The 19,126-nt window shown below is 41.9% G+C and overlaps 1 protein-coding gene across 1 annotated transcript in view; it reads right to left on the bottom strand.

Annotated features, from left to right (window-relative positions):
* Positions 1 to 157: 157 nt before the first annotated feature.
* The window catches only part of TRPM5 (transient receptor potential cation channel subfamily M member 5), a 51,775-nt gene continuing 32,806 nt past the window's right edge, over positions 158 to 19,126 (bottom strand). Inside the window, exons 14-26 of the mRNA XM_081205090.1 lie at positions 16,611 to 16,756; positions 16,145 to 16,257; positions 13,517 to 13,612; positions 11,713 to 11,971; positions 11,206 to 11,324; positions 10,951 to 11,083; positions 10,211 to 10,385; positions 8,973 to 9,141; positions 7,302 to 7,480; positions 6,493 to 6,625; positions 5,058 to 5,130; positions 4,197 to 4,287; positions 158 to 2,601 (exon numbers count right to left, since the gene is read on the bottom strand). Coding sequence (XP_081061216.1) covers positions 2,498 to 2,601; positions 4,197 to 4,287; positions 5,058 to 5,130; positions 6,493 to 6,625; positions 7,302 to 7,480; positions 8,973 to 9,141; positions 10,211 to 10,385; positions 10,951 to 11,083; positions 11,206 to 11,324; positions 11,713 to 11,971; positions 13,517 to 13,612; positions 16,145 to 16,257; positions 16,611 to 16,756 — 1,790 coding nt within the window. The 3' untranslated portion in view covers positions 158 to 2,497. The remainder of the gene's footprint in view (positions 2,602 to 4,196; positions 4,288 to 5,057; positions 5,131 to 6,492; positions 6,626 to 7,301; positions 7,481 to 8,972; positions 9,142 to 10,210; positions 10,386 to 10,950; positions 11,084 to 11,205; positions 11,325 to 11,712; positions 11,972 to 13,516; positions 13,613 to 16,144; positions 16,258 to 16,610; positions 16,757 to 19,126) is intronic.

Genomic DNA, 19,126 nt, shown 5'->3' with positions numbered 1-19,126 from the left:
CATAACACTCACTTTTTTCCTCCTAGAAAGTAAGGGGAAATGTCTGTGCGTGTTATGGAGGGAATGCCTATGGGTGGCATGCCTACGGATTTTCCTCCTCTAAAAACTACGTGCGTGTTATGGTCGGGTGCATGTTATAGAGCGAAAAATACGGTAATGGTTTGCACCCGAACTCCAGCTACTCAGAGAGCCAGTGTCTGGAATGGGGCTTAGAATGTTGGGAGAGCTGGGCTCAAATGCGCACCAAACCCAAACAGTCCTATTGGGTGACCTTTAACCGAGCATGCAGCCTAACCTACTTCCCAGGGTTATGAGGATAAAAAGGAGACTCATATGCTCTGGTAAGGGCAGGATCACAGGTATGCAGCTGCCTCACTGTGCAAAGCTGCATCTACCCCAGCTGGCTAATTAGGTCCACAGACTTTAGGCTCCTCACTACTGGTCTAGGGAGCATTTTCTTCCAGCATATTTCATTTATTTTTATTTCATCAAATTTATACACCACTTGATTGTTTAAAAAAGCACAAAAAACCCTCAAAGCAGTTTACAAAATAAAGCAATAAAATTATCACTATGAAAAATTAACAGTAATTTAAAACATTTGAAGAGTTAAAATAACAATAAACCAAAAAAATAAGACTCACATCAACTTTCTTAGCATCTGGGTAAGATGATAAATTAAAAGTAGTTGACAAATTAATAGTATTTATAAGCCGAATCTTCCCAACTTTAAAAATGTAATGTGGCAACCATAAGCCAGCCAAGTAATATCTTGCAGCGCAACGATGCTGAGATTTCAATATGTCTCTAAGGAAAGGAGCTTCAGAACTTATTATTTCAGTCTGCAAGATAGGAGCGATCTGCATAAATGTTTCTTGCCTGCATTTTACTTTTCTCCCTTATGAGCTACTGAAGTGGCTTTGCAGAGCAAGCTAACTGTAATCATGAAGCATTGTCATTTCCAGCATCACCTTACACTTTGGTGCTTAATTTATGACACATCTGCATGCTTCAACGTTTTACACATCTGTGTTTTTGAAAAAGCACCAGATCTCATTTTGCTGGATCTCTTGGTCAGCACTTCAGGGGGGTAACAGCTAGCTTCCACCTAGCGCCACCCTGCCCAACACACACACACTGCGGTGTGTCCACACCCACCCATCTTATTCTAGTGGCAACTTCCAATGACCTCAGACATGTTTGGGAAATGTAGAATTCTGAAAAAAGTTGGTCTGCTTCAATGCTGACTAGGTGCTTGTGCCCTACTTACGTCAATCAACTTGCAGCTGCAACTCAAAACAAGTAGCTGTATTCCATGGAGGGAGACATTTTGTCATCTAACAATATGGCATTGAGCATATGTATGTGACATTATATCCTGGACATGTTTTTGGAATAGTCCTTCACATGGAAAGATGTACCCTTTTAGCTGAACATTAATTTTTCTAAACTGTCACAATGGCTAAACTCTTGATTTCTTTATCTGATGGCCCAGTGAGCAGTAGTTTCTGAGGTCCTATTTATTTACTATTAAGAAGTCCATGCTCTTTCAGAACCATCAGATGTAGGTCCCTTGTGGCCAGACAAGTGCTTTCACCCCCAAAAGGTGAGTTAAGGTGCATTTTCTGCATTGTTCACCGGGCGTGGGAATGAGATATGGTCATTTCCCCCCCTTTAGCAGGCATAATAGCTGCATCACTATCAGAAATAACAGCAAATGAAGCACTTTCTGATTATTGCATCTCTGTGCTGGGAAGACTTACCTGCTTGCAAGCAAATGCTAAAGGTAAAATAACAATGCCAGATTATTGTGGCAACCTCGCCTGCCCTTGTGAGTGCAGTAGAGTTTAAGAGAGCTTGTTCAGTAATAGTGTTTTACTACTGCCAGTAGTAAAGACTTTTTGCAGGTGGCAGAACCTTGCTGGGAAAAATCTTCTAAGCAGCTCTTTGTTTTACAGACAAACCTGGTAATCCATTTTTTTAACGGCAGTTGTGATATGTGGAAGCTTAAAGCTGCGGCTTTACAAACATAGTGCTATTTTCCTCAATAGTACAGAGATCTGTCAAAGTAGCATGTTGGTTTATTTGCAAATTAATACTCTGCATCGTAATTGGATTTTTTAACTAGTTTCCTTTAAAAAGGAAAAAGTATGTGCAGAATGTATTTTGTACATATGCTGATTACTGTTGCTAAGAAGGTTTGGAATGGTCTAGCATGAGTGGTTTATTTGCATGGCATAAATTAGAACAGCAGCACAAGTTTAAACTTCGGACTGCTGAGAAGGTGATAGATTATTGGAAGCAATCAGTCAGCATTTATAAGGCTAATAAATTGGATGCAACGCTTCACCATAGGCTTTTTATATGTTTGGTACGGAAGACAGGGCAGTACTCGGCCATCAAAAGAAAAAACCCTTTAGGTAATTGAAGACCGTGATGAATATGTCAAAAAGTCAATCAAAAACACAGCAAAATGTTTGATCTTCTGCAAGTAGCGTTAGTTATCGATGTACATCATGTCATCTTCAAACTGATGGGTGCCTTCTCCAGCTTCATTGCCTTCTGGTGCAGGCGTTTGATTTGTGCCTGTGGTTATGAAACCTGTGGAGGTTTTTGGAGTAAAAACACTGGTTAATATGAGCAGGTATGAGAGTTGTTTTAGGCCAGACAGTTTTACTGAATATCTGCAGAGCTATTTCCTTATAATCCCTTTCATCCATGATATCTGGGTTTTCTTTTAAAAGAAGGGGGAAAAGGATTGTTATAGTTTTGCACACAGACCAAGATGGGGGAAGGTTTGGAGAGAAACAATAATGAAATGCAGAGATGGAGTAAGGTCTGACATTTTTCTTGTAGTTACAGGTAGGTAGCCGTATTGGTCTGTTGTAGTAGAAACAAAATAAAAAACAAAAAATTCATTCCAGTAGCACCTTAAGAATCCAATGTCTCTATTCAGACCAGGTCTCTCCATGGTTTTAAGTTTGGTAATAAGTTGCAATTCAGCCACTTCTCTTTCCAATCTATGCTAAGTTAACACCTGTAGTTATTTTATGAAGCAAAGGTTTGTTTCCAGTTGATGGTGTTAAAATAAGCATAACTAGGAAGATAGCATCTTTGGTTACTGCTGCTGTGACTGGGCCACTTGCATAAATGCAAGCTTTGCATAGAAATGTCACAGACTTTCCTGGACTCTTGCGTTTCCTGGCCTTTGGATTCACTGTCTAGAATTATTCTTCCTCTGCAGTGTCTGGTGTGCCAAGTAATGATAAGACCAACAAAGTATTTTCTTTTCAGCAGCCTAACATGGCTTCCTCTCTGGAATTTGTCACTATGGAAGGCACTGGATTTAGCCAGATGAAATAGAAATCCATTAATCTCACAAAGATGCACATTAATCTCATGAAGAGACAGAACAGACATTTTTCTATCCAAGGGCAAACAGTTAGATACAATGACCTAATGCATAAGCAAGGACTTCCCTGTTAGCTTTGGAACCAGCGTATGCTTGCATCCCTCAATGCATGTGAAGAGCAGCTGTCAACTTAATGGAGTCCACAAAGCTGAGGGAGCTGAAAAGCAGACTGTATGCTTTGAGTGCTTATCTTCACAACTGAGCATTTTGATCTGTACTGCTCAAACTGATTCCAGGGTGTAAAGTTCCAGTGGAAATATTAAGCATCATGACAGGTTCAAGCATGAATCACTCTCTCTCTCTCTCTCTCTCTCTCTCTCTCTCACACACACACACACACACACATATCCCAGGTCTGGAACTTGGAAAGCGCATGATGCAGCAACCTTGCTGAAAGTCTGGGTTTGATTAGTGCTTGGGCAGGAGACTGCCAAGGAACCCCATGTTCACCACCTTGAGTTCAGTGGAAGAAAAAGTACCTTAAGTAATCTCTGTAATTTTTAACAACAAACACTTTTTGATAAACTGTGTGGGCTGTTTGGGGAAGCTTTTAATGTTTAATAGATTATTGTATTTTAATATTCTGTTGGAAGCCGCCCAGAGTGGCTGAGGAAACCCAGCCAGGTGGATGGGGTATAAATAATAAATTGTTGTTCTTGGGTATAAATAAATTGTTGTTGTTGCTGTTGTTTTCTACTTAGCCTTTTACTGCTGATTTTTCTCTTTAAAAAATGTTTTACTTTTGTTTATTTACTTTCAGAATCATTCTCTGCACCTTACTCACGTGTGTAGTTCATAGGTTGTCTGTTCAAAAAGAAGCTGTTGTTGCTTAAGGTGTCTGCCATTGAGGAAAGGGTAACTGTGCAGTAGGAGATCTACAAAAGAAATGGTTTTGGTATCACCAAATCTTCCATTACCATTCAAAATGACACACTGGCGTTGCAATCCTAAAGAGATCTGGTAGATTTGCTTGCGATTTGAATACATTTTTAAAGCACAAATTAATCAGCTAAAGCATAGCTTCACAGTTGCATTTTTAGCTCTGTTGCTGCTGGTGAGGACCTTGTCTCTAATCTACATTCAGCCAATGACTTATGGACCTAGGTCTTAGGTGCCATTTGAATGAATAATATTGAAGGCAACTTGCTGTATCTGCACTTCTAGCTTAGTAGGGATGTGAAGGGCAAGGGAAATCCTTGCTAAGGTTCAGAGTCCAAACTTTAGACCATAGATTGAAAATGAAGACAGAGATAAAACTGGACTGGAAAGTTTCCTCACTAAAGTGGGAAAATGAAGAACTCTTGACTGTCTGATGGACAAAAATACCAGTGTGAATGGCAGGTTGCCTGATCTCTGCATTATCTGTCAAGATCATTAAATGTAATCACTATAATTTATGTCATTTAAAGATAGGTTAACAAATTCATATTAGCATATATGAGGAATTTCTTGACCAGATATTAGTTAATCAACGCATCAATTCTATTTTGTCCAAATAAGCTGAGACATATTATCCTGTCTATACAATGCTTTGTAAGCAGATATTGGAAAGAATTGTGTAATTAAATCCACGCTAAAAAAAAATCTATAGCTATACCCTGCATGAACAAAAGCATAGCTGAAACACAAGAAAAAGCATTCTTACTTGTGATTCCAAAGATCTAAGCCGTTTCTCTTGGTCTTTCAGACCATTAAAGTACTTTGAAAGATTGTTCACCCTGTTTTGAGGGGGGATGAAAATCAAAGCGGTGAGCAAAGAGGTAGGCACTAGAGGAGTTTAGCTAGACATTTTATTGGATCCAACATGGATTAGACTCCAGAACATGACTGGGACAGTGGCCATTGGGTCTGTTGCAAAGGATTCAGTCCAGTGAAAGTAAGTTGAGAGTAAAGTCCTTCTTTAATGTAACAGTTAAATTGTGTAAATAGAAAGGGCAGTGGGATTGAATCTACCTTCCCTCCCCCTGGCCCCGAACTGGCTCACACCTGCCTATACTGACTCTGTTTTTCTACCTGCAATTCTTGCTCCCCATTTTTTGAGCAAGTGTGCAAATTGTGGTCATTGGTGTAGGTCCCGCACATATACAGGAGTTCATACAGCTGAGATTTCAATGCAACCCTTGCTAAGTTGCAACTCTGGGGGCTTTCATCTGCTCCCATCAGTGATTCTGTGGCAGAATACATCCTCTCTGCTTTACAGAAGGGTCATGAGATTTGGACAGCAAATGGCTTGAATGCATGCTGTGTTCCTCTAGTTCCCATGCAAAATCTGTTTTCTAAGTAATTGTGCCCTGAGTAATTTGGAATGCTTTGGTTACCCACTTAACATAGGGAAGGAACTGCTTATCTTCTGTCTCAGAACCAAACTAGGCACTCACATGGTGACTAAATATGCATGGACTGGCTTATAAAGCAGGAATGGTTTTGTTTGTTTGTTTTTAATTTAAATGGAGTGGGGTGGACTTCTAGGGCTGGAGTCAATCTCGGGAGAACATTTTCAGACAGTGTAGCTCAGGGAGACAAGAGTGAGTGGCTTTCACTTCCTCTAGAGATGGATGAATTTGTCAATTTTGAGTTCTCAGTTTCTCATCATTCAGTTCTAAATTTAAGCCCTTGTAAAAATTAATCAGCATTTTAATGCAGATTTCTCTTAATATACACTTTTTTCTGCAATGCAATTTCTCCTAATATAATGCTTTTTTGTATGTTCATTTGCACGAATATCTGCATTTTAGGCACTTTGCCCTAGTATGTGCATCTTTCTACACATTACTTGGCTGGAGAATTTCATTGCAAAATTTGGAGAAGTGCTGGTGTTGAAGCGTGATTCTGTTTCAGTTCATGCATTGTTGTGGAAAATGAGTATTGGATAGTTTTGCCTTTAACCTGAACTGAATCATTTTTTCTCTCCCTTCCCTAAGTTCCTCTTTCCATGCATTGATAGAAAATAAACTCCACCCATCCAGCTTTATAACCAAATCAGTGTTCACATGTTTAATAAACACAGACACAAAAGTCTGGTTTGGCCCTCAGTTAGCATCAAAACAGAGATTTGGAAGTCTCCATCCATAGATACGCACTTGTCTGACATTTTCTTTAGCCTTTCTTCACTGCTTTCTTTCTTCTTTGTTTCCAGATTTGCCAGGTAGTTTTCTTTTTGTAGCATCTCCCACATTATGATTTTTTGATCCAGACCTCCTGGCAGATCTCTTTCTATAGTAAAAGAAACAAAACATCACAATGCAATTAAGTATGAGGGTTGGGGAATGCCAACCTGTGGAATAGAAGAAAGGAAGATCAGAGCCTAGTGAATCAGATTTTCCATGCAAAAAAATTATTGCTGTTCATTTATACTTAGTTCAAGGCGATGAGCTAGAAAATCTTGAATATGTCATAAAGGTTTGTATTCACTCCTAGAGCTCCTTCACATGCACACTTGATATAACTGGAGCTGTGAGAGGTAATAGCTCCAATCATCTACAGTATTAGAATGGATCCATGAGACCACTGCAAATAAAAGTATGCCCATTCCCCTTTCTTTAATACTCAAAATCAAACTTCTGGAATGCTAAAAATATTAAATTATTAAAGACAGAGCTGTAGTTTCTAATGCTGAGTGCTATCTTCTTCAGTAATCTGTATCCTTTAAAAAATATTAGTAACTTGACATTAATTATTTAGAAAGAACATTTAATTGCTATTGCACAAAATTGATTTTTTTTGAAAGCAGCTTCAGTCAGAAGTGAGCAGAACTATTGTATCAGTTCACATTGCTTAAAAGGTAATGTTTTTTAATGGAGGCAGTGCACATACTCGTTTGAGAATCATCCTGCATGTGTGGACCCTCAGATTGTGCTGAACATCTTACCATTACCTCTCTACAGCTTACCCAGATGCTCTTTTTTGTGCTCTGTCTTTTTAAAGATCCGTCTAAGAAACAGCTTAATGTGGTCAATAATGATGAAGGGAGGGGCAAACGCAGGTCGGCCGTGGTATTCCACAATCAAGTTGTAACGCTGAAATTTCCAGAAGATGTCTGCATTTCCCTGAACCACCTGAAAAGTGTAACTTGAACAGGGAGGGGGGAGAATCACATCAATAAAATCTCATATTTATTTCTTTAAGCCATTTACATACTGCTTAATCACCAAAGTTTCTAACGATGCACATCGTGACAAAAATATATGGTAGGATAAAATCAAGCAAAATGAGTCCAAGACAGAAAACTTTCCCTGTGATACCCTGCTGATGCTGGAATAGAAAGGTTTTTGGCAAGAATGTGAAGCTCAGCAAGGAGGTGCCTGGTCTAATCTCAGCCAGGAAGGAGTTCCACAGAATTGCTTCCAAAATACAGAATGCACAGCTTCTGGTGTCTATAAGCAGTCCATCTGAGCCATGATGGAACATTAACAGAGACTCTTCCAAAGATCCCTGTAACTGGGCAGGGATATAAGGAGGAGTCTGAAGCAACAAAGAACTATCTCCCAATGCTGCATGAACCAGCTCTTAAAAATAATAATAATTCCACAACCATTATTTAGGGGCTTTTAAAGTAGCGTCTTTCCAAATGTGTTGCGTACCTACATTTACAGTTGGAAACAACTCATTTAAAGCACCTGTAGATTACTTTAGCCTGTATTTAATGCTTTTGTTTTTGGTTGGCTGTCACTCAGCTTTACAGTAGGCAAGACTTTGACTTTTATTCCACCATGTACACACATGGGGAGGTACAAAATGTGTGCAGTCTTATTAAGATTATAAAATGTGCCAATTGGATCCAGACTTGCCTTTTCATATATGGAAGGTTTTCTTCCCTTTGTGGCAGGGGCCAAGAAGCTGTGGGGCCGCCCTGCTGGGTTCCCCCATTCCAGCCCTCAGAGCCACCTGCCAGAGCAGGTTTTCAGGGAGGGGAAATGATGGACCATAGAAGAAATGTGGAATTGGTGAAAATGTCCTCCTTCAGCAGGAAAGTCCCCTTCAGGAAAGTTCCATAGGTGTTCTACCCATAGGTTGCCTGAACCCATTGTCTTCAGATGTATTAAAATCTTTACAGAGTAATAGTGTTGATGTTTATCCATACTGGGCCCTGACTTATTAGACCCTTTATATGCACGTAGCGAAAGAGAAAGCTGCCCCTCTCCCACCTGTTCTAAATAATTTGTATATATTTAATTGAATTCTGCACTAGAAATGAAGATATTGCTTTCTTTGTCATGTTCTGGCTATAGTTGGAAAAAGCAATTACGTTTTCCAGCCCATTCTGAAGTAAATCAGCTGAAACCCATTTTAAATGGCTTGTGAATCACACTGACTGTATTAACAACTCTCCTGCTGAGAAAGTTGGGCGCCTCTAAGTTCCAATGAAATCAATGGCAATTAAGCACATCATTTAATATGCCAATGGGGCTCTGGTGTTTTTCTGGATTGCACTCGTTATGTGCAAAATGAAGACAGTCATCAATGACTGTCCATGTCTATGCTGTTATTGTTCGTACATTTAACCAGCGATTGTTGTATGCGCTTCCCTCTTTTTATAACAGGCAGGAAAAAAAGTACTTGCCTGAACATGGCAATCAAGAGATTCATAAGCAGTACATTTGTAACCAGCAGGAAAATGACTAAGAGGACTATGACAAGCCAGTTGGCATAGGCATTTGGGCACGACGATGCATTATCTGTCAGGTTTGCCATTGGGCTCGGTGTGCAATTTTCAAAGTTCATGCGAGATGCTGTAATGGATTGAAAACAAAGCAATTGTCACTTTGGGAAGCTACTGATTGTTAGACCTGTTAATTGCTGAGGCTGTTCTCTTTCTGCTGTGCAGATAAGCAAAAAAAAATTTTGTTTTGTTTTTTGCAATTTCACAGCTTCAGTACCATGAGGTGTGCTTGATTTTGCATTGTTGCATAATTAGAATAACGGATTACCTTAACAATTAGCAGAACAAGCATTACAAATATAGTTGACACATACACACATATTCAGTGACAGAAATGACATATCTATATAATGCAAATCTCTTATTATTTTTACTATTATTAATTATTTGTCCTTCACCCTAAAGTCCCAGGGTGGGTTACAACATTAAAATACAATATTAAAACAGTTTAAAGCAAAAGGAGAGGGGAGTTCACGACATGTGGCAGCATTAGGTTTGAGAACAAAATTTGTTTAAAATAGCCTGGCCTCCTTGGCCTTGAACACCAGTGTAATGTGCAGAAATCAGAAGGCGGAACTTTTCCGACTAGAGGTAAACATTTCCACCCGCCGCTGTGCACTCATAAAGGCAAATCTACAGTACTGCTCAGCTTTAGTGGGAACACTATTATCATTAATATTTATTAAATCTTGCCCATGGGAACCCAAAGCATCTTACAAGCAAACAAACAAAAACCCACATTAAAACCAAGGAAGAAAAGAAATATATTAAAAACATCCCACCCACTACTAAAAGGCCACAGGTAGTTAAAGGCCAAAGGTCTGGTTATAGAGAAAAGTTTTTGCCCGGTACCTAAAGATACATAATGATGGCACTAGGTGAGCCTTCCTGGGGAGAACATTCCACAAATGAGCCAGTACAGAAAAGGCCCATTCTTGTGTTGCCACCCTCCAGATGTATTGTGGAGGGGAGCACACAAAGAAGGGCCTCAGATGGTGATCTCGGGAACATTTGTGGAACAAGAGCACAGCAGTGCTTGGGGGCCATGCTAATTGTAGAAACGATGCCATGGTTGCTTTCTCTTGTCATCCAAGTCTAAAACAACAGCAACAATAGGTCTTTTAATTCCTTAACCTTACAATCTATTTCATCCAGCGGAATCTGTCCAAATATGTGAAGATAGGGGCGGTAGAGCACCCTTCTGAAGATCCATTCTGCTCGACTGTCGTCAGGATGGAGCAAGGCTTGTGTGGTCACGCCATAGGCAATGAGCCATACACTCAGGAAAAAAAGGAAGAAGAAAACATCCTTCATCTGTAAAAGGAATACATAGTCTGAAACCAAGACATAGATTAGGAATGTACAAAGGAGATAATTAAGGGACTGAGATTTACTTCTTGACAGGACTTCTCATTTCTTTATGGAACCAAGGCCCGGGCCTCTAGGGAGGGTAATTTTGTGGTACATGTCTGCCATAATGATACAGTGAACTGTCAATTAAATGATACCAAACTGCTCCCAAGCAGTTGAGCAAGGTTTCTTTCTTGCTGTTTAATTCAGTCCATGTCATTAGAGTACTTTATTACTATTACAGGCATGGGGAACCTCCCCCAGCAGGATTTCAGTGTGTCTTTGAGAATGTGCAGAGTGCCTTCCACGTTTCACTGTGTAATCACAAGTCCATGCACACACTCATGGTTGCTTGACCACTTACATTCCACTCAGGTAAAAACTACATGCCCTACATGCAGACTTCACTATACCCTCCAACATTTCTCCGATGAAAATAGTGCTACCCAGAAGGCCTGTGTTTGTTCCTTTGGTTTAGGAAATACTGTAAATCATTGGTTTTCATGTCCATGTGAAATCTTGTACTTACCATTCTCTCCACAATGATGATCTTTGGGCCCAGTTGCTTATGGATGGCAAAAATATGAATCAGTCTGAGAGTAAACACCATAAAATCAATAGCAAGTACTGTGCGGCCATCTTGAAAGGTTGAATTAAACATTCTGGGGTTAAAAGAGAAAATATGAGTCGACTCCCTTAGATCTATTTCATTAACTTTGCTTATGGAACACTATATATCATACATACATGGTACCACACACATGAAGCTCTCAAAACCACAAACCTGCAGGTAACTCCAACAATGAAGAAAAAGATGGCCACCATATCACACTTGTTCCAATTATCTTCTACGTACAACTTGATTTTTTTCATTAAATTCATATCTTCATCAGTGAAAAAGCTCTGTAAGTTAACAGCATTTATCATTTAGTATGTTACACACTTCCATGTCCCATCATTAACTTAGCATTCCAAAAGTAATTTGAATTAGAAATGTCAACAAGAATGTTGTTGTGTTGAGTGAAATTACCTTTACTTCATGGCTCTATAGATCTTAATAGCTAACAATACATCTTTAATGGGCACCGATGGCTGGTGGGGACTTAGCTGTAGCTCAAGCTGCTTGCTTGAGCAAATGGTAGAGGGAAACAATTTGACTGATAGAACGTGGCCAGTAAAGGTGGAAGAAGATTTTGGTCGTGCACAAATGTGTCTATTGCACACGTGAATTCCCAGCCTCAACCTGTAAGATCTAGCTGGGTAGCTGAGAGCCATAATGTAGGTTACCCACCTGTCGGATTTCTTCCAAGACCAACGTAAAAACCCAAAAGTAAAGTACAATCTCCTGGATGGATGGGCCCTTTGGTGGGGGTGGTTTAAAATCCACTAAGAGGACATAGGCAAACAGAAGGAGGAAGGCAAAGTACATGATAACATTCCCCATAAATACTGTGACAGGAGCAGTCCAGAATTTTTTCCATTGTGTAAACACAAATGTTGCACATGCTATATTTTCAGAAGCAATTTGGGTTTCTAACTGGGCGTCTCCCCTGAAAAAAAGAGAAAGAAAATACTGTTTTGTTTGCATTTCTGAGCAGTGGTCTGTAAAGCAATTTTATAGCTTGATTGTCAGATTCACAGGCTAAGGCAGCAGTCCTATGCTCAACTGCCTGGGAGTAAGCCCCATAGAATTCAATTGAACTTACTTCTGAATTGAACTGTGATTGTCATCAGTTTCCAGTTTCCTGTCCAAGGAGATCCTGAAAATTCTCTTTCCCCAGACTGTTCAATAAACATTAAGGGTGGTAGTCAACTGAGTTTTACTTAGAGTAGACCCTTTGAAATTAATGAGCATGCCCAAGGGCCATTAATTTCAATGGGCCTACTTTCAGTAAAACTTAGCTGACTACCACCCTTAGTTACTAGAGTGTAGCTATTGAGACAACGTGCTGCTATTGTATTTTGTTATTTAAACTTCTACAGCTCCAAACTCCCAATAGAGGAAATTAATATGTAATGTTTATTTATTCTCTGTCTCATCAAAGCAAGAATAATATTCAATACAACTTTGGAAAGACAAGTTAATGAAATCCTGGCTTTGTTGAAATTAACTCTGCATCTCCCATTGACTCCAGTGATAGACTAAACTATCCCCCCCCCGAGAGACTCATACAGAAACAACTTTATATTATTTCGTGTGATCCATCTATCAAGTACACTACACAATGGCTCCACTTGCGTGGGAATAATCTGTCAACTAAATGATTACAAGTTGATTTTGCATATCTGTGGAAAGTGGTTTTCTATTATCTGCACTAAACTGCCCGTCAGTTATCATACTGCAGAGCATAACTATTCTTTATCTCTAGCATTTTTAACCCCGCTCCAGCTGATGATGATATCTGTAGCGTGGTTTGTAGTTCAGTAAAAAAGGAGACTCTGCACTCAGGCTTACAGGCTTGCAATCTGAGGCACCAGATCTTAAAGTTAGCCCAGCTAGGATGGATTTTTTAATTTTAAGATCCTCAAGGCAATTTCTCAATCTTGGTTGAGGGCTGCAAGTGCACAGCTGCTGCTAGAGTATTGATAAATATCCTTATAATGTTCAAGATATTATAATGTTCTTATAGGGCCAAGTACTGTGCATGGTCATCCCACCCCTGTCTGCTCTCGCCCCCCCTCCCATTTTTAAAGTCATGTTCTCTGTACACACCAGAAAGGAGACAAGGATTTCTTCACTTGATGCACATTACCAGATTTGTTTCCTCATACCAGCACCCACTGCCCCGCTTCAACTCCTATTCAATTAAGCTTTCATCTTAACATGGATGTCTCAAATGTACACACCTCAGCTTAACAGCGGCTTACATTTTCAAATCAGATGGAAAGGCTTGTGGCTACATGTGGTACAGGATACATGTCTTGTGTACATGGCTTCAGACACTAGCAGCAGGAATCAAAGGTAAGATGTGCACAGCCTTAACTTGTGGTTTTGCCTACCCACCTCTGGTTTAACCTCAGTTTAATCTCCAAGAAATGTTCTCTTTCGTTACTCTGTTTTGAAGCTTCCAAATAACATTACATTGCAATCTTACCTATCTACTTCCTTGGGGAAAAGCAATGTCCTTTCAGAATCCGGGCTGTCAAGGTCTTTGCATGATTCTGGCTCCTGGGCTGATTGTGTTTCCTCACTGCAAAGGAATTGATTTACTGAAAGATATTGGAAAGCAGTTTTCCACTCCTGAGGTGAGGGGAGACTTTCAGTGCTGAGCTAAGCTTGATACATCAAGGTAAGGTAGCATAAACCACTTGCAATTGTCCTTTGGTCATTGGGGAGGGGGCGGGGGAGAGCAGGGTCATGTGACCATACCTGCTCCTGATCTCCACATGTTCAACTGAAGATCACTACAGAGGCTATATTAGGATCTCTCTCTAGGTGTTCCTTTGGTTCCCCTCCACATAAACTCGAAGGATTTCTGTGATTTTCTGGCTCTCACTTATCATAGAGATGATTCTCCACCACCCCGTAAGATGGAGTTTAAAGTGCTAAAAAGGGGCAGGGATTCTGTGGCTCTCCATATGTTGTTGGACTACAACTCCCATCATCCCTGCCCATTGGCCATGTTGCCTGGCACTAATCCGAGTCATGATCCATCAACATCTGGAGGGCTACAGTTTCCTCATCCCTGGGAGAAATGAATAAAATGCAATGTATTTCTCTAACATTTAGAAGTGACACTTGACTACTTTGTATGAATTTCTGATTTGAATGCTGTAATATTTAGGAAGGTTGGCTTTCCAGTAAGACACAAAATTATCCTACTGGAAAGCCTGTCGCCTTAGTTTCATTTAAATACTTCTGATATAGTTAATAGATACTAACTAAACTGAATCTACTCAGAGGCAGAGACATGGGAGACCTTACACATAATCCAGTTAAAACTCCAGCCTAGTGTCATAAATGTGTCTTTCCTTCATTCGTTTTGGTTTAAGTGAGTTTGTGGATCAGACTGAAATACGTTCTAGAATCTAGATATTTACAAAAGAGAAGGAGATGAGGCCAGGAGCTGATAGACATTGATAGATGAGAATGTACAAGCAATTGAGATACAGTGGTGCCTCGCAAGACGAAATTAATTCGTTCCGCAAGTTTTTTCTTCTTGAGAGTTTTTCGTCTTGCGATGCACGGTTTCCCATAGGAATGCATTGAAAATCAATTAATGCGTTCCTATGGAAACCGCCTTCAGACCAGGTCCGGGGACAGTCTGTCCCCCGACCTCTTCTGAAGGCTGGGGAGGGGGCAAGGGCTTTTCTTCCCACCCCCAGCATTTTAAAAAACCCCGGGACAGCGGAGGACTTCTCCGCTGTCCGGGGCGATCTTAAAATGCTGGCGGGCGGCATTTTAAAATCGCCTGGGACAGCGGAGGACTTCTCCGCTGTCCGGGGCGATGTAAAAGCCCCTGGGAAGGCAGGCAGGGGGGACAAAGACTTTTGCCCCCCGCCCGCCTTCAGAAGAGGTCCTGGACCTCTTCTGAAGGCGGGCGGGGGGCGAAAGTCTTTGCTCCCCACCGCCTGCCTTCCAAAGCCGTCCGGGACAGCGGAGAAATGTGCTGCCTTTCTCCGCTCTCCCGGGAAGGCAGGCAGGGGGGAGCAAAGACTTTTGCCCCCGCCCGCCTTCAAAAGCCGTCCGGGACAGCGGAGAAACGCGCTGCCTTTCTCCGCTCTCCCGGGAAGGCAGGCAGGGGGGGAGCAAAGACTTTCGCCCCCCGCCCGCCTTCAGAAGAGGTCCTGGACCTCTTCTGAAGGCGGGCGGGGGGCGAAAGTCTTTGCTCCCCCCCGCCTGCCTTCAAAAGCAGTCCGCGATAGCGGGAAGCGCTTCCCTGCTATCCCGGACTGCTTTTAAAATGCTGGCGGTGGGGAGCAAAGCCTTTCGTCCCCCGCCGGCCTTCCTGGACCTCTTCTGAAGGCCGGAGGGGGGGAAAGGCTTTGCTCCCCACCACCAGCATTTAAAAGAGGTCCCCGGAGATTTCCCTATGGGCTTTCTTCTTGCGAAGCAAGCCCATAGGGAAATTCGTCTTGCGAACCGCCTCCAAAACAGAAAACCCTTTCGTCTTGTGGGTTTTCCGTCTTGCGAGGCATTCGTCTTGCGAGGTACCACTGTAATGTCTGGTCTGGCACCTAGTATGCTGTTAAGAGTGAAAAACAGACACTGATAGCCTAAGAATCTGCACAAAGTATCCATCATTCTTCCATTTGGGCAGAATAATCATACTTCTGAGATATGGGATTTGAAAACAGTTGCCACCTTTTTTCTCTATGGTAGAGACTGAAAAAGTAGCATGACATGCAGATATTAAACTGGTGCAACTTCCTACATGATCACATCTGCATTCAAGGAAGAGATTTAAAGGGTGCTTACAGTGTTTTCCACAGTGTCTACACTATGCCAGTCTACTTCTGCTCCCAATTTAATCCGGGTTTACTCTTTCTGTGGAAAACCCAATACTTCTTTTTAAAACTGCTGCCAGTGAGCAGCTTGTGATACCTGAATAACCTGTTTGCAGTATTCAGGCCCTGTCTGGGAGAACCCTCACTAGCTGAACTTCTGCCTCTCATTCTGCTTTCAGATTAAAGAAGGAAATTTTTTTGTCACCACTATTTGTTGTCAAATACTACCTGTTTCCCACTCTTCTTCCCATGCAAAAGGTCCCTATGGTTCTTACCTGAATGATATCAAATTTGTATAGATCAGGAAAGGGCACCCAAATCCACAGATCAGCTTCAGGATTGGGGTGGATGTTGACATATCTCCCCACCAAATCTTTGTTAGAAAAGCCTGGAATTTAGGACAAAGGATGCAGCGTTGACACAATACAATGAGTATACAAGTAAATACACTAACCAGATATCGTTGGACTAAAACTCCAATCAACCCCTGCCAGCAAGGCAAGTGGCCAGGGGTCCAACAACATCTGAAGAGCTACAGGTTCCCCGCCCCTTACTGAACATAATACCAGAAGAAAAACCAGAATTCCAATGACCCCCTTAAATTAGAAAATTTTCTTGGGCCACGCTTAACTTCTGGTTTCATTGACTCAGAGGAGGATATTCATCTCACTCTCTTGTTCCCAACTTTGAATCAGCATTGGTAACAACTTTCGAAGAGGACCACCCTTGGGTTTTACTCACCTGCACCCCATCGTGAGCAAAGAAAGACTTGGTATCTGCTTCTGTAGCCAAGTGGAGACAAGTTGTTTTGCTCCAGTACCGGTTCCTCCTCACCAACAAAGCAAAAGCTCGGTCTTCACTATTGTGGTAGCATTCGCTGAACAATTCTACCAAGGGTGAGGGGGTGGGGGGGAATAGGGGTGCAGGTGCAAGAAAAGAGAATGATACATAGAGAAAGCTAGACATATTCATATGTATGTGTTTTAAGTACTAGAGGTGTTTATACAGAAAAAAACGAGAGAATCCTTATATGCGTTTGTCTTGTTTATACAACTTTCAGTTCCGCTTTAACTGCAGAGATGCATTTGGAACGTGATGGTTTTGATACTTTGTGACCCCCACCCTCCACAGACCCTCCCTCTAAGATTGGCCATTTCCATATTGGCAATTACTGGCAAAAATGAAACGCGAAAAACAGCATGATATCCAAACAGCATGGGTTACAGTTACAGTTATTAGCCTATGTGACACAGTCAGAGCAGAGGAATGCACCCAGCTGAAGAAAAGAAAGGCAGCTGGCGGCATTTCCTGGAAGAGTCCCAGACTGAGAGAGTGAGAGAAAGCAGATAGAGGGGATAGCTTCGAGGACAAGGAAGAGTGGAGAGGCTGCAAAAGGAAGAGGCTGGGAGGAAGGAAATAAGGGCATGGAGGATGGAGGGGAAAGCGAGTGGGAAGCTATAATGCAGAAGGGGAGGAAGAGAAGTAGTAGGTGTTGGTCAAGAAAGTCTGGGGGCCAAGTAGCCTCCAGTGGTCGCCTTCAGGGAGTTGAGATAGGATTCCATAAGGCAGGGAACCTATACTAAAGGAATCCCTGGAGTGGAGGGGGAGAAAGAGAAAGAGTTTATGCTTTGCTTTTTGAAGTTTCCTAGCTTGTATTAACACAAAGGGAAGTGATGGATGGAAAACGAAGGGCCCTGCGTGAGAGGCAAGGGGAGAGAGGATCTCCCAGGGTGGGAGGCTGGGTGGAACAGGGTGGGGAGATGGAGATGATATTTTTATTTCAATGAATGTGAATCCCAAATGCTAAACTGAAAGAAGCATTCACAGCAAAACCCTAAATGTTAAAGACACTGCTCTTTTGTACCGCATTCAATGCAGTGACTAACATTGGGAGGTACAACAACATCTTAAACCTGGCTAGTTGTTTGAGGTCTGAAATTTGTCTGGATGCCTCCCCCCCCCCAAAAAAAATTCACTTTTGCACACTTCTGTGTTTCTTGCTTTATTTTAAGAAGGAAGTTCTCAAAGTATCTACATTCCACTCTGAACAATAGCAGGAAATAATGCACATCTTGTGAGAGGGGTTTCGTTTTTTGTGAGGGGCTGAAAGAATGCAGAGGAAACAGCAGTGACTAGGCCAGAGATTGGAGAGAACAGATGGGCAGCTACCCTGGCTCCTACTCAAAAAGCTGGAAAGGTCTAAAATGTCAGCCAATGTCTGTAGCACACACGTGGTGCATGCACGTAATGGGGGGGGCATAACTCAGTATTAGAGCCCATGCCTGGCATGCAGATGATATATTCAATCCTTGGCATATCCTATTAAAAATATCACATAGGAGAAGATGGGAAAGATCCCGGAGAGCCATGGCAAGAGAGTAAATAGCTCTGGACTGTATCAGGGAAGGGAAACCTGTGGTTCTGTAGGTGTTCATAGAATTATCAGATCATGGAATTGTACAGTTGGAAAGAACCACAAGGATCATCTAGTCCAATCCCCTGCAATGCAGGGTTTTTTTTGCCCAACGTAGGGCTTGAACTCACAACTTTGAAATTAAGCCTCATGCTTACCGACTGAGCTATCCAGAAGGAACATGTTGTTGGACTACAACTCCCATCATTCCTGACCACTGGCCAAGCTGGCTGGGGCTGATGGGATCTGGAGCCCAAGAATAACATCTAGAGGGCCAGAGGACTAGATGCACAAATAGTTTGTTCTGGTATAAGGCAGTTTCCATCCCAAGTGGGACAACTGATATAGCTCATCATCTCCAGTCACCAGCTGTCTAATCTCAGGCAGGGGCACTTGGAGGAGTAACACCTTGGATAATATTACAGTCCAGACAGGTTCAGCTGGAAGGAGGTGGTCCTTTAGACACCCTGGCGCCAACCAGCACTTTGGATTATATCTGGAAATTTACAGATAGCAATTAATGCCATAGGTCAGGAGCCAGCTTTGCCTGCTGAACAGCAGCTTGAAGGGGGAGAAGGCAGAGTGGTTCCACCTGCAACTGATCAGCCTTCAAGGACTCAGAGGAGAAGGCAATGATGAGAGCCAGCTGGCTTCAGCCTCCTTAAGCAGAACTTCCAGCAGCACTCAGTTGCTGGTAAGGATTGTAGTCCTGGCCCTACCTTGCTGCTTCCTGCTTGTCTTGACCCTTGACCCCAATGATCATTGGATTCCATGATCCCTGGACCGTCTGACCACATGGATTGCTGTTCACCTGACCCTAGGACTTTGGACACTGACTCTGCCT

This window comes from Podarcis bocagei (genome assembly GCF_964188305.1).
Source record: "Podarcis bocagei genome assembly, chromosome: 1".
Taxonomy (NCBI): domain Eukaryota; kingdom Metazoa; phylum Chordata; class Lepidosauria; order Squamata; family Lacertidae; genus Podarcis; species Podarcis bocagei.
This window is presented reverse-complemented; position numbering and strand designations above follow the sequence as displayed.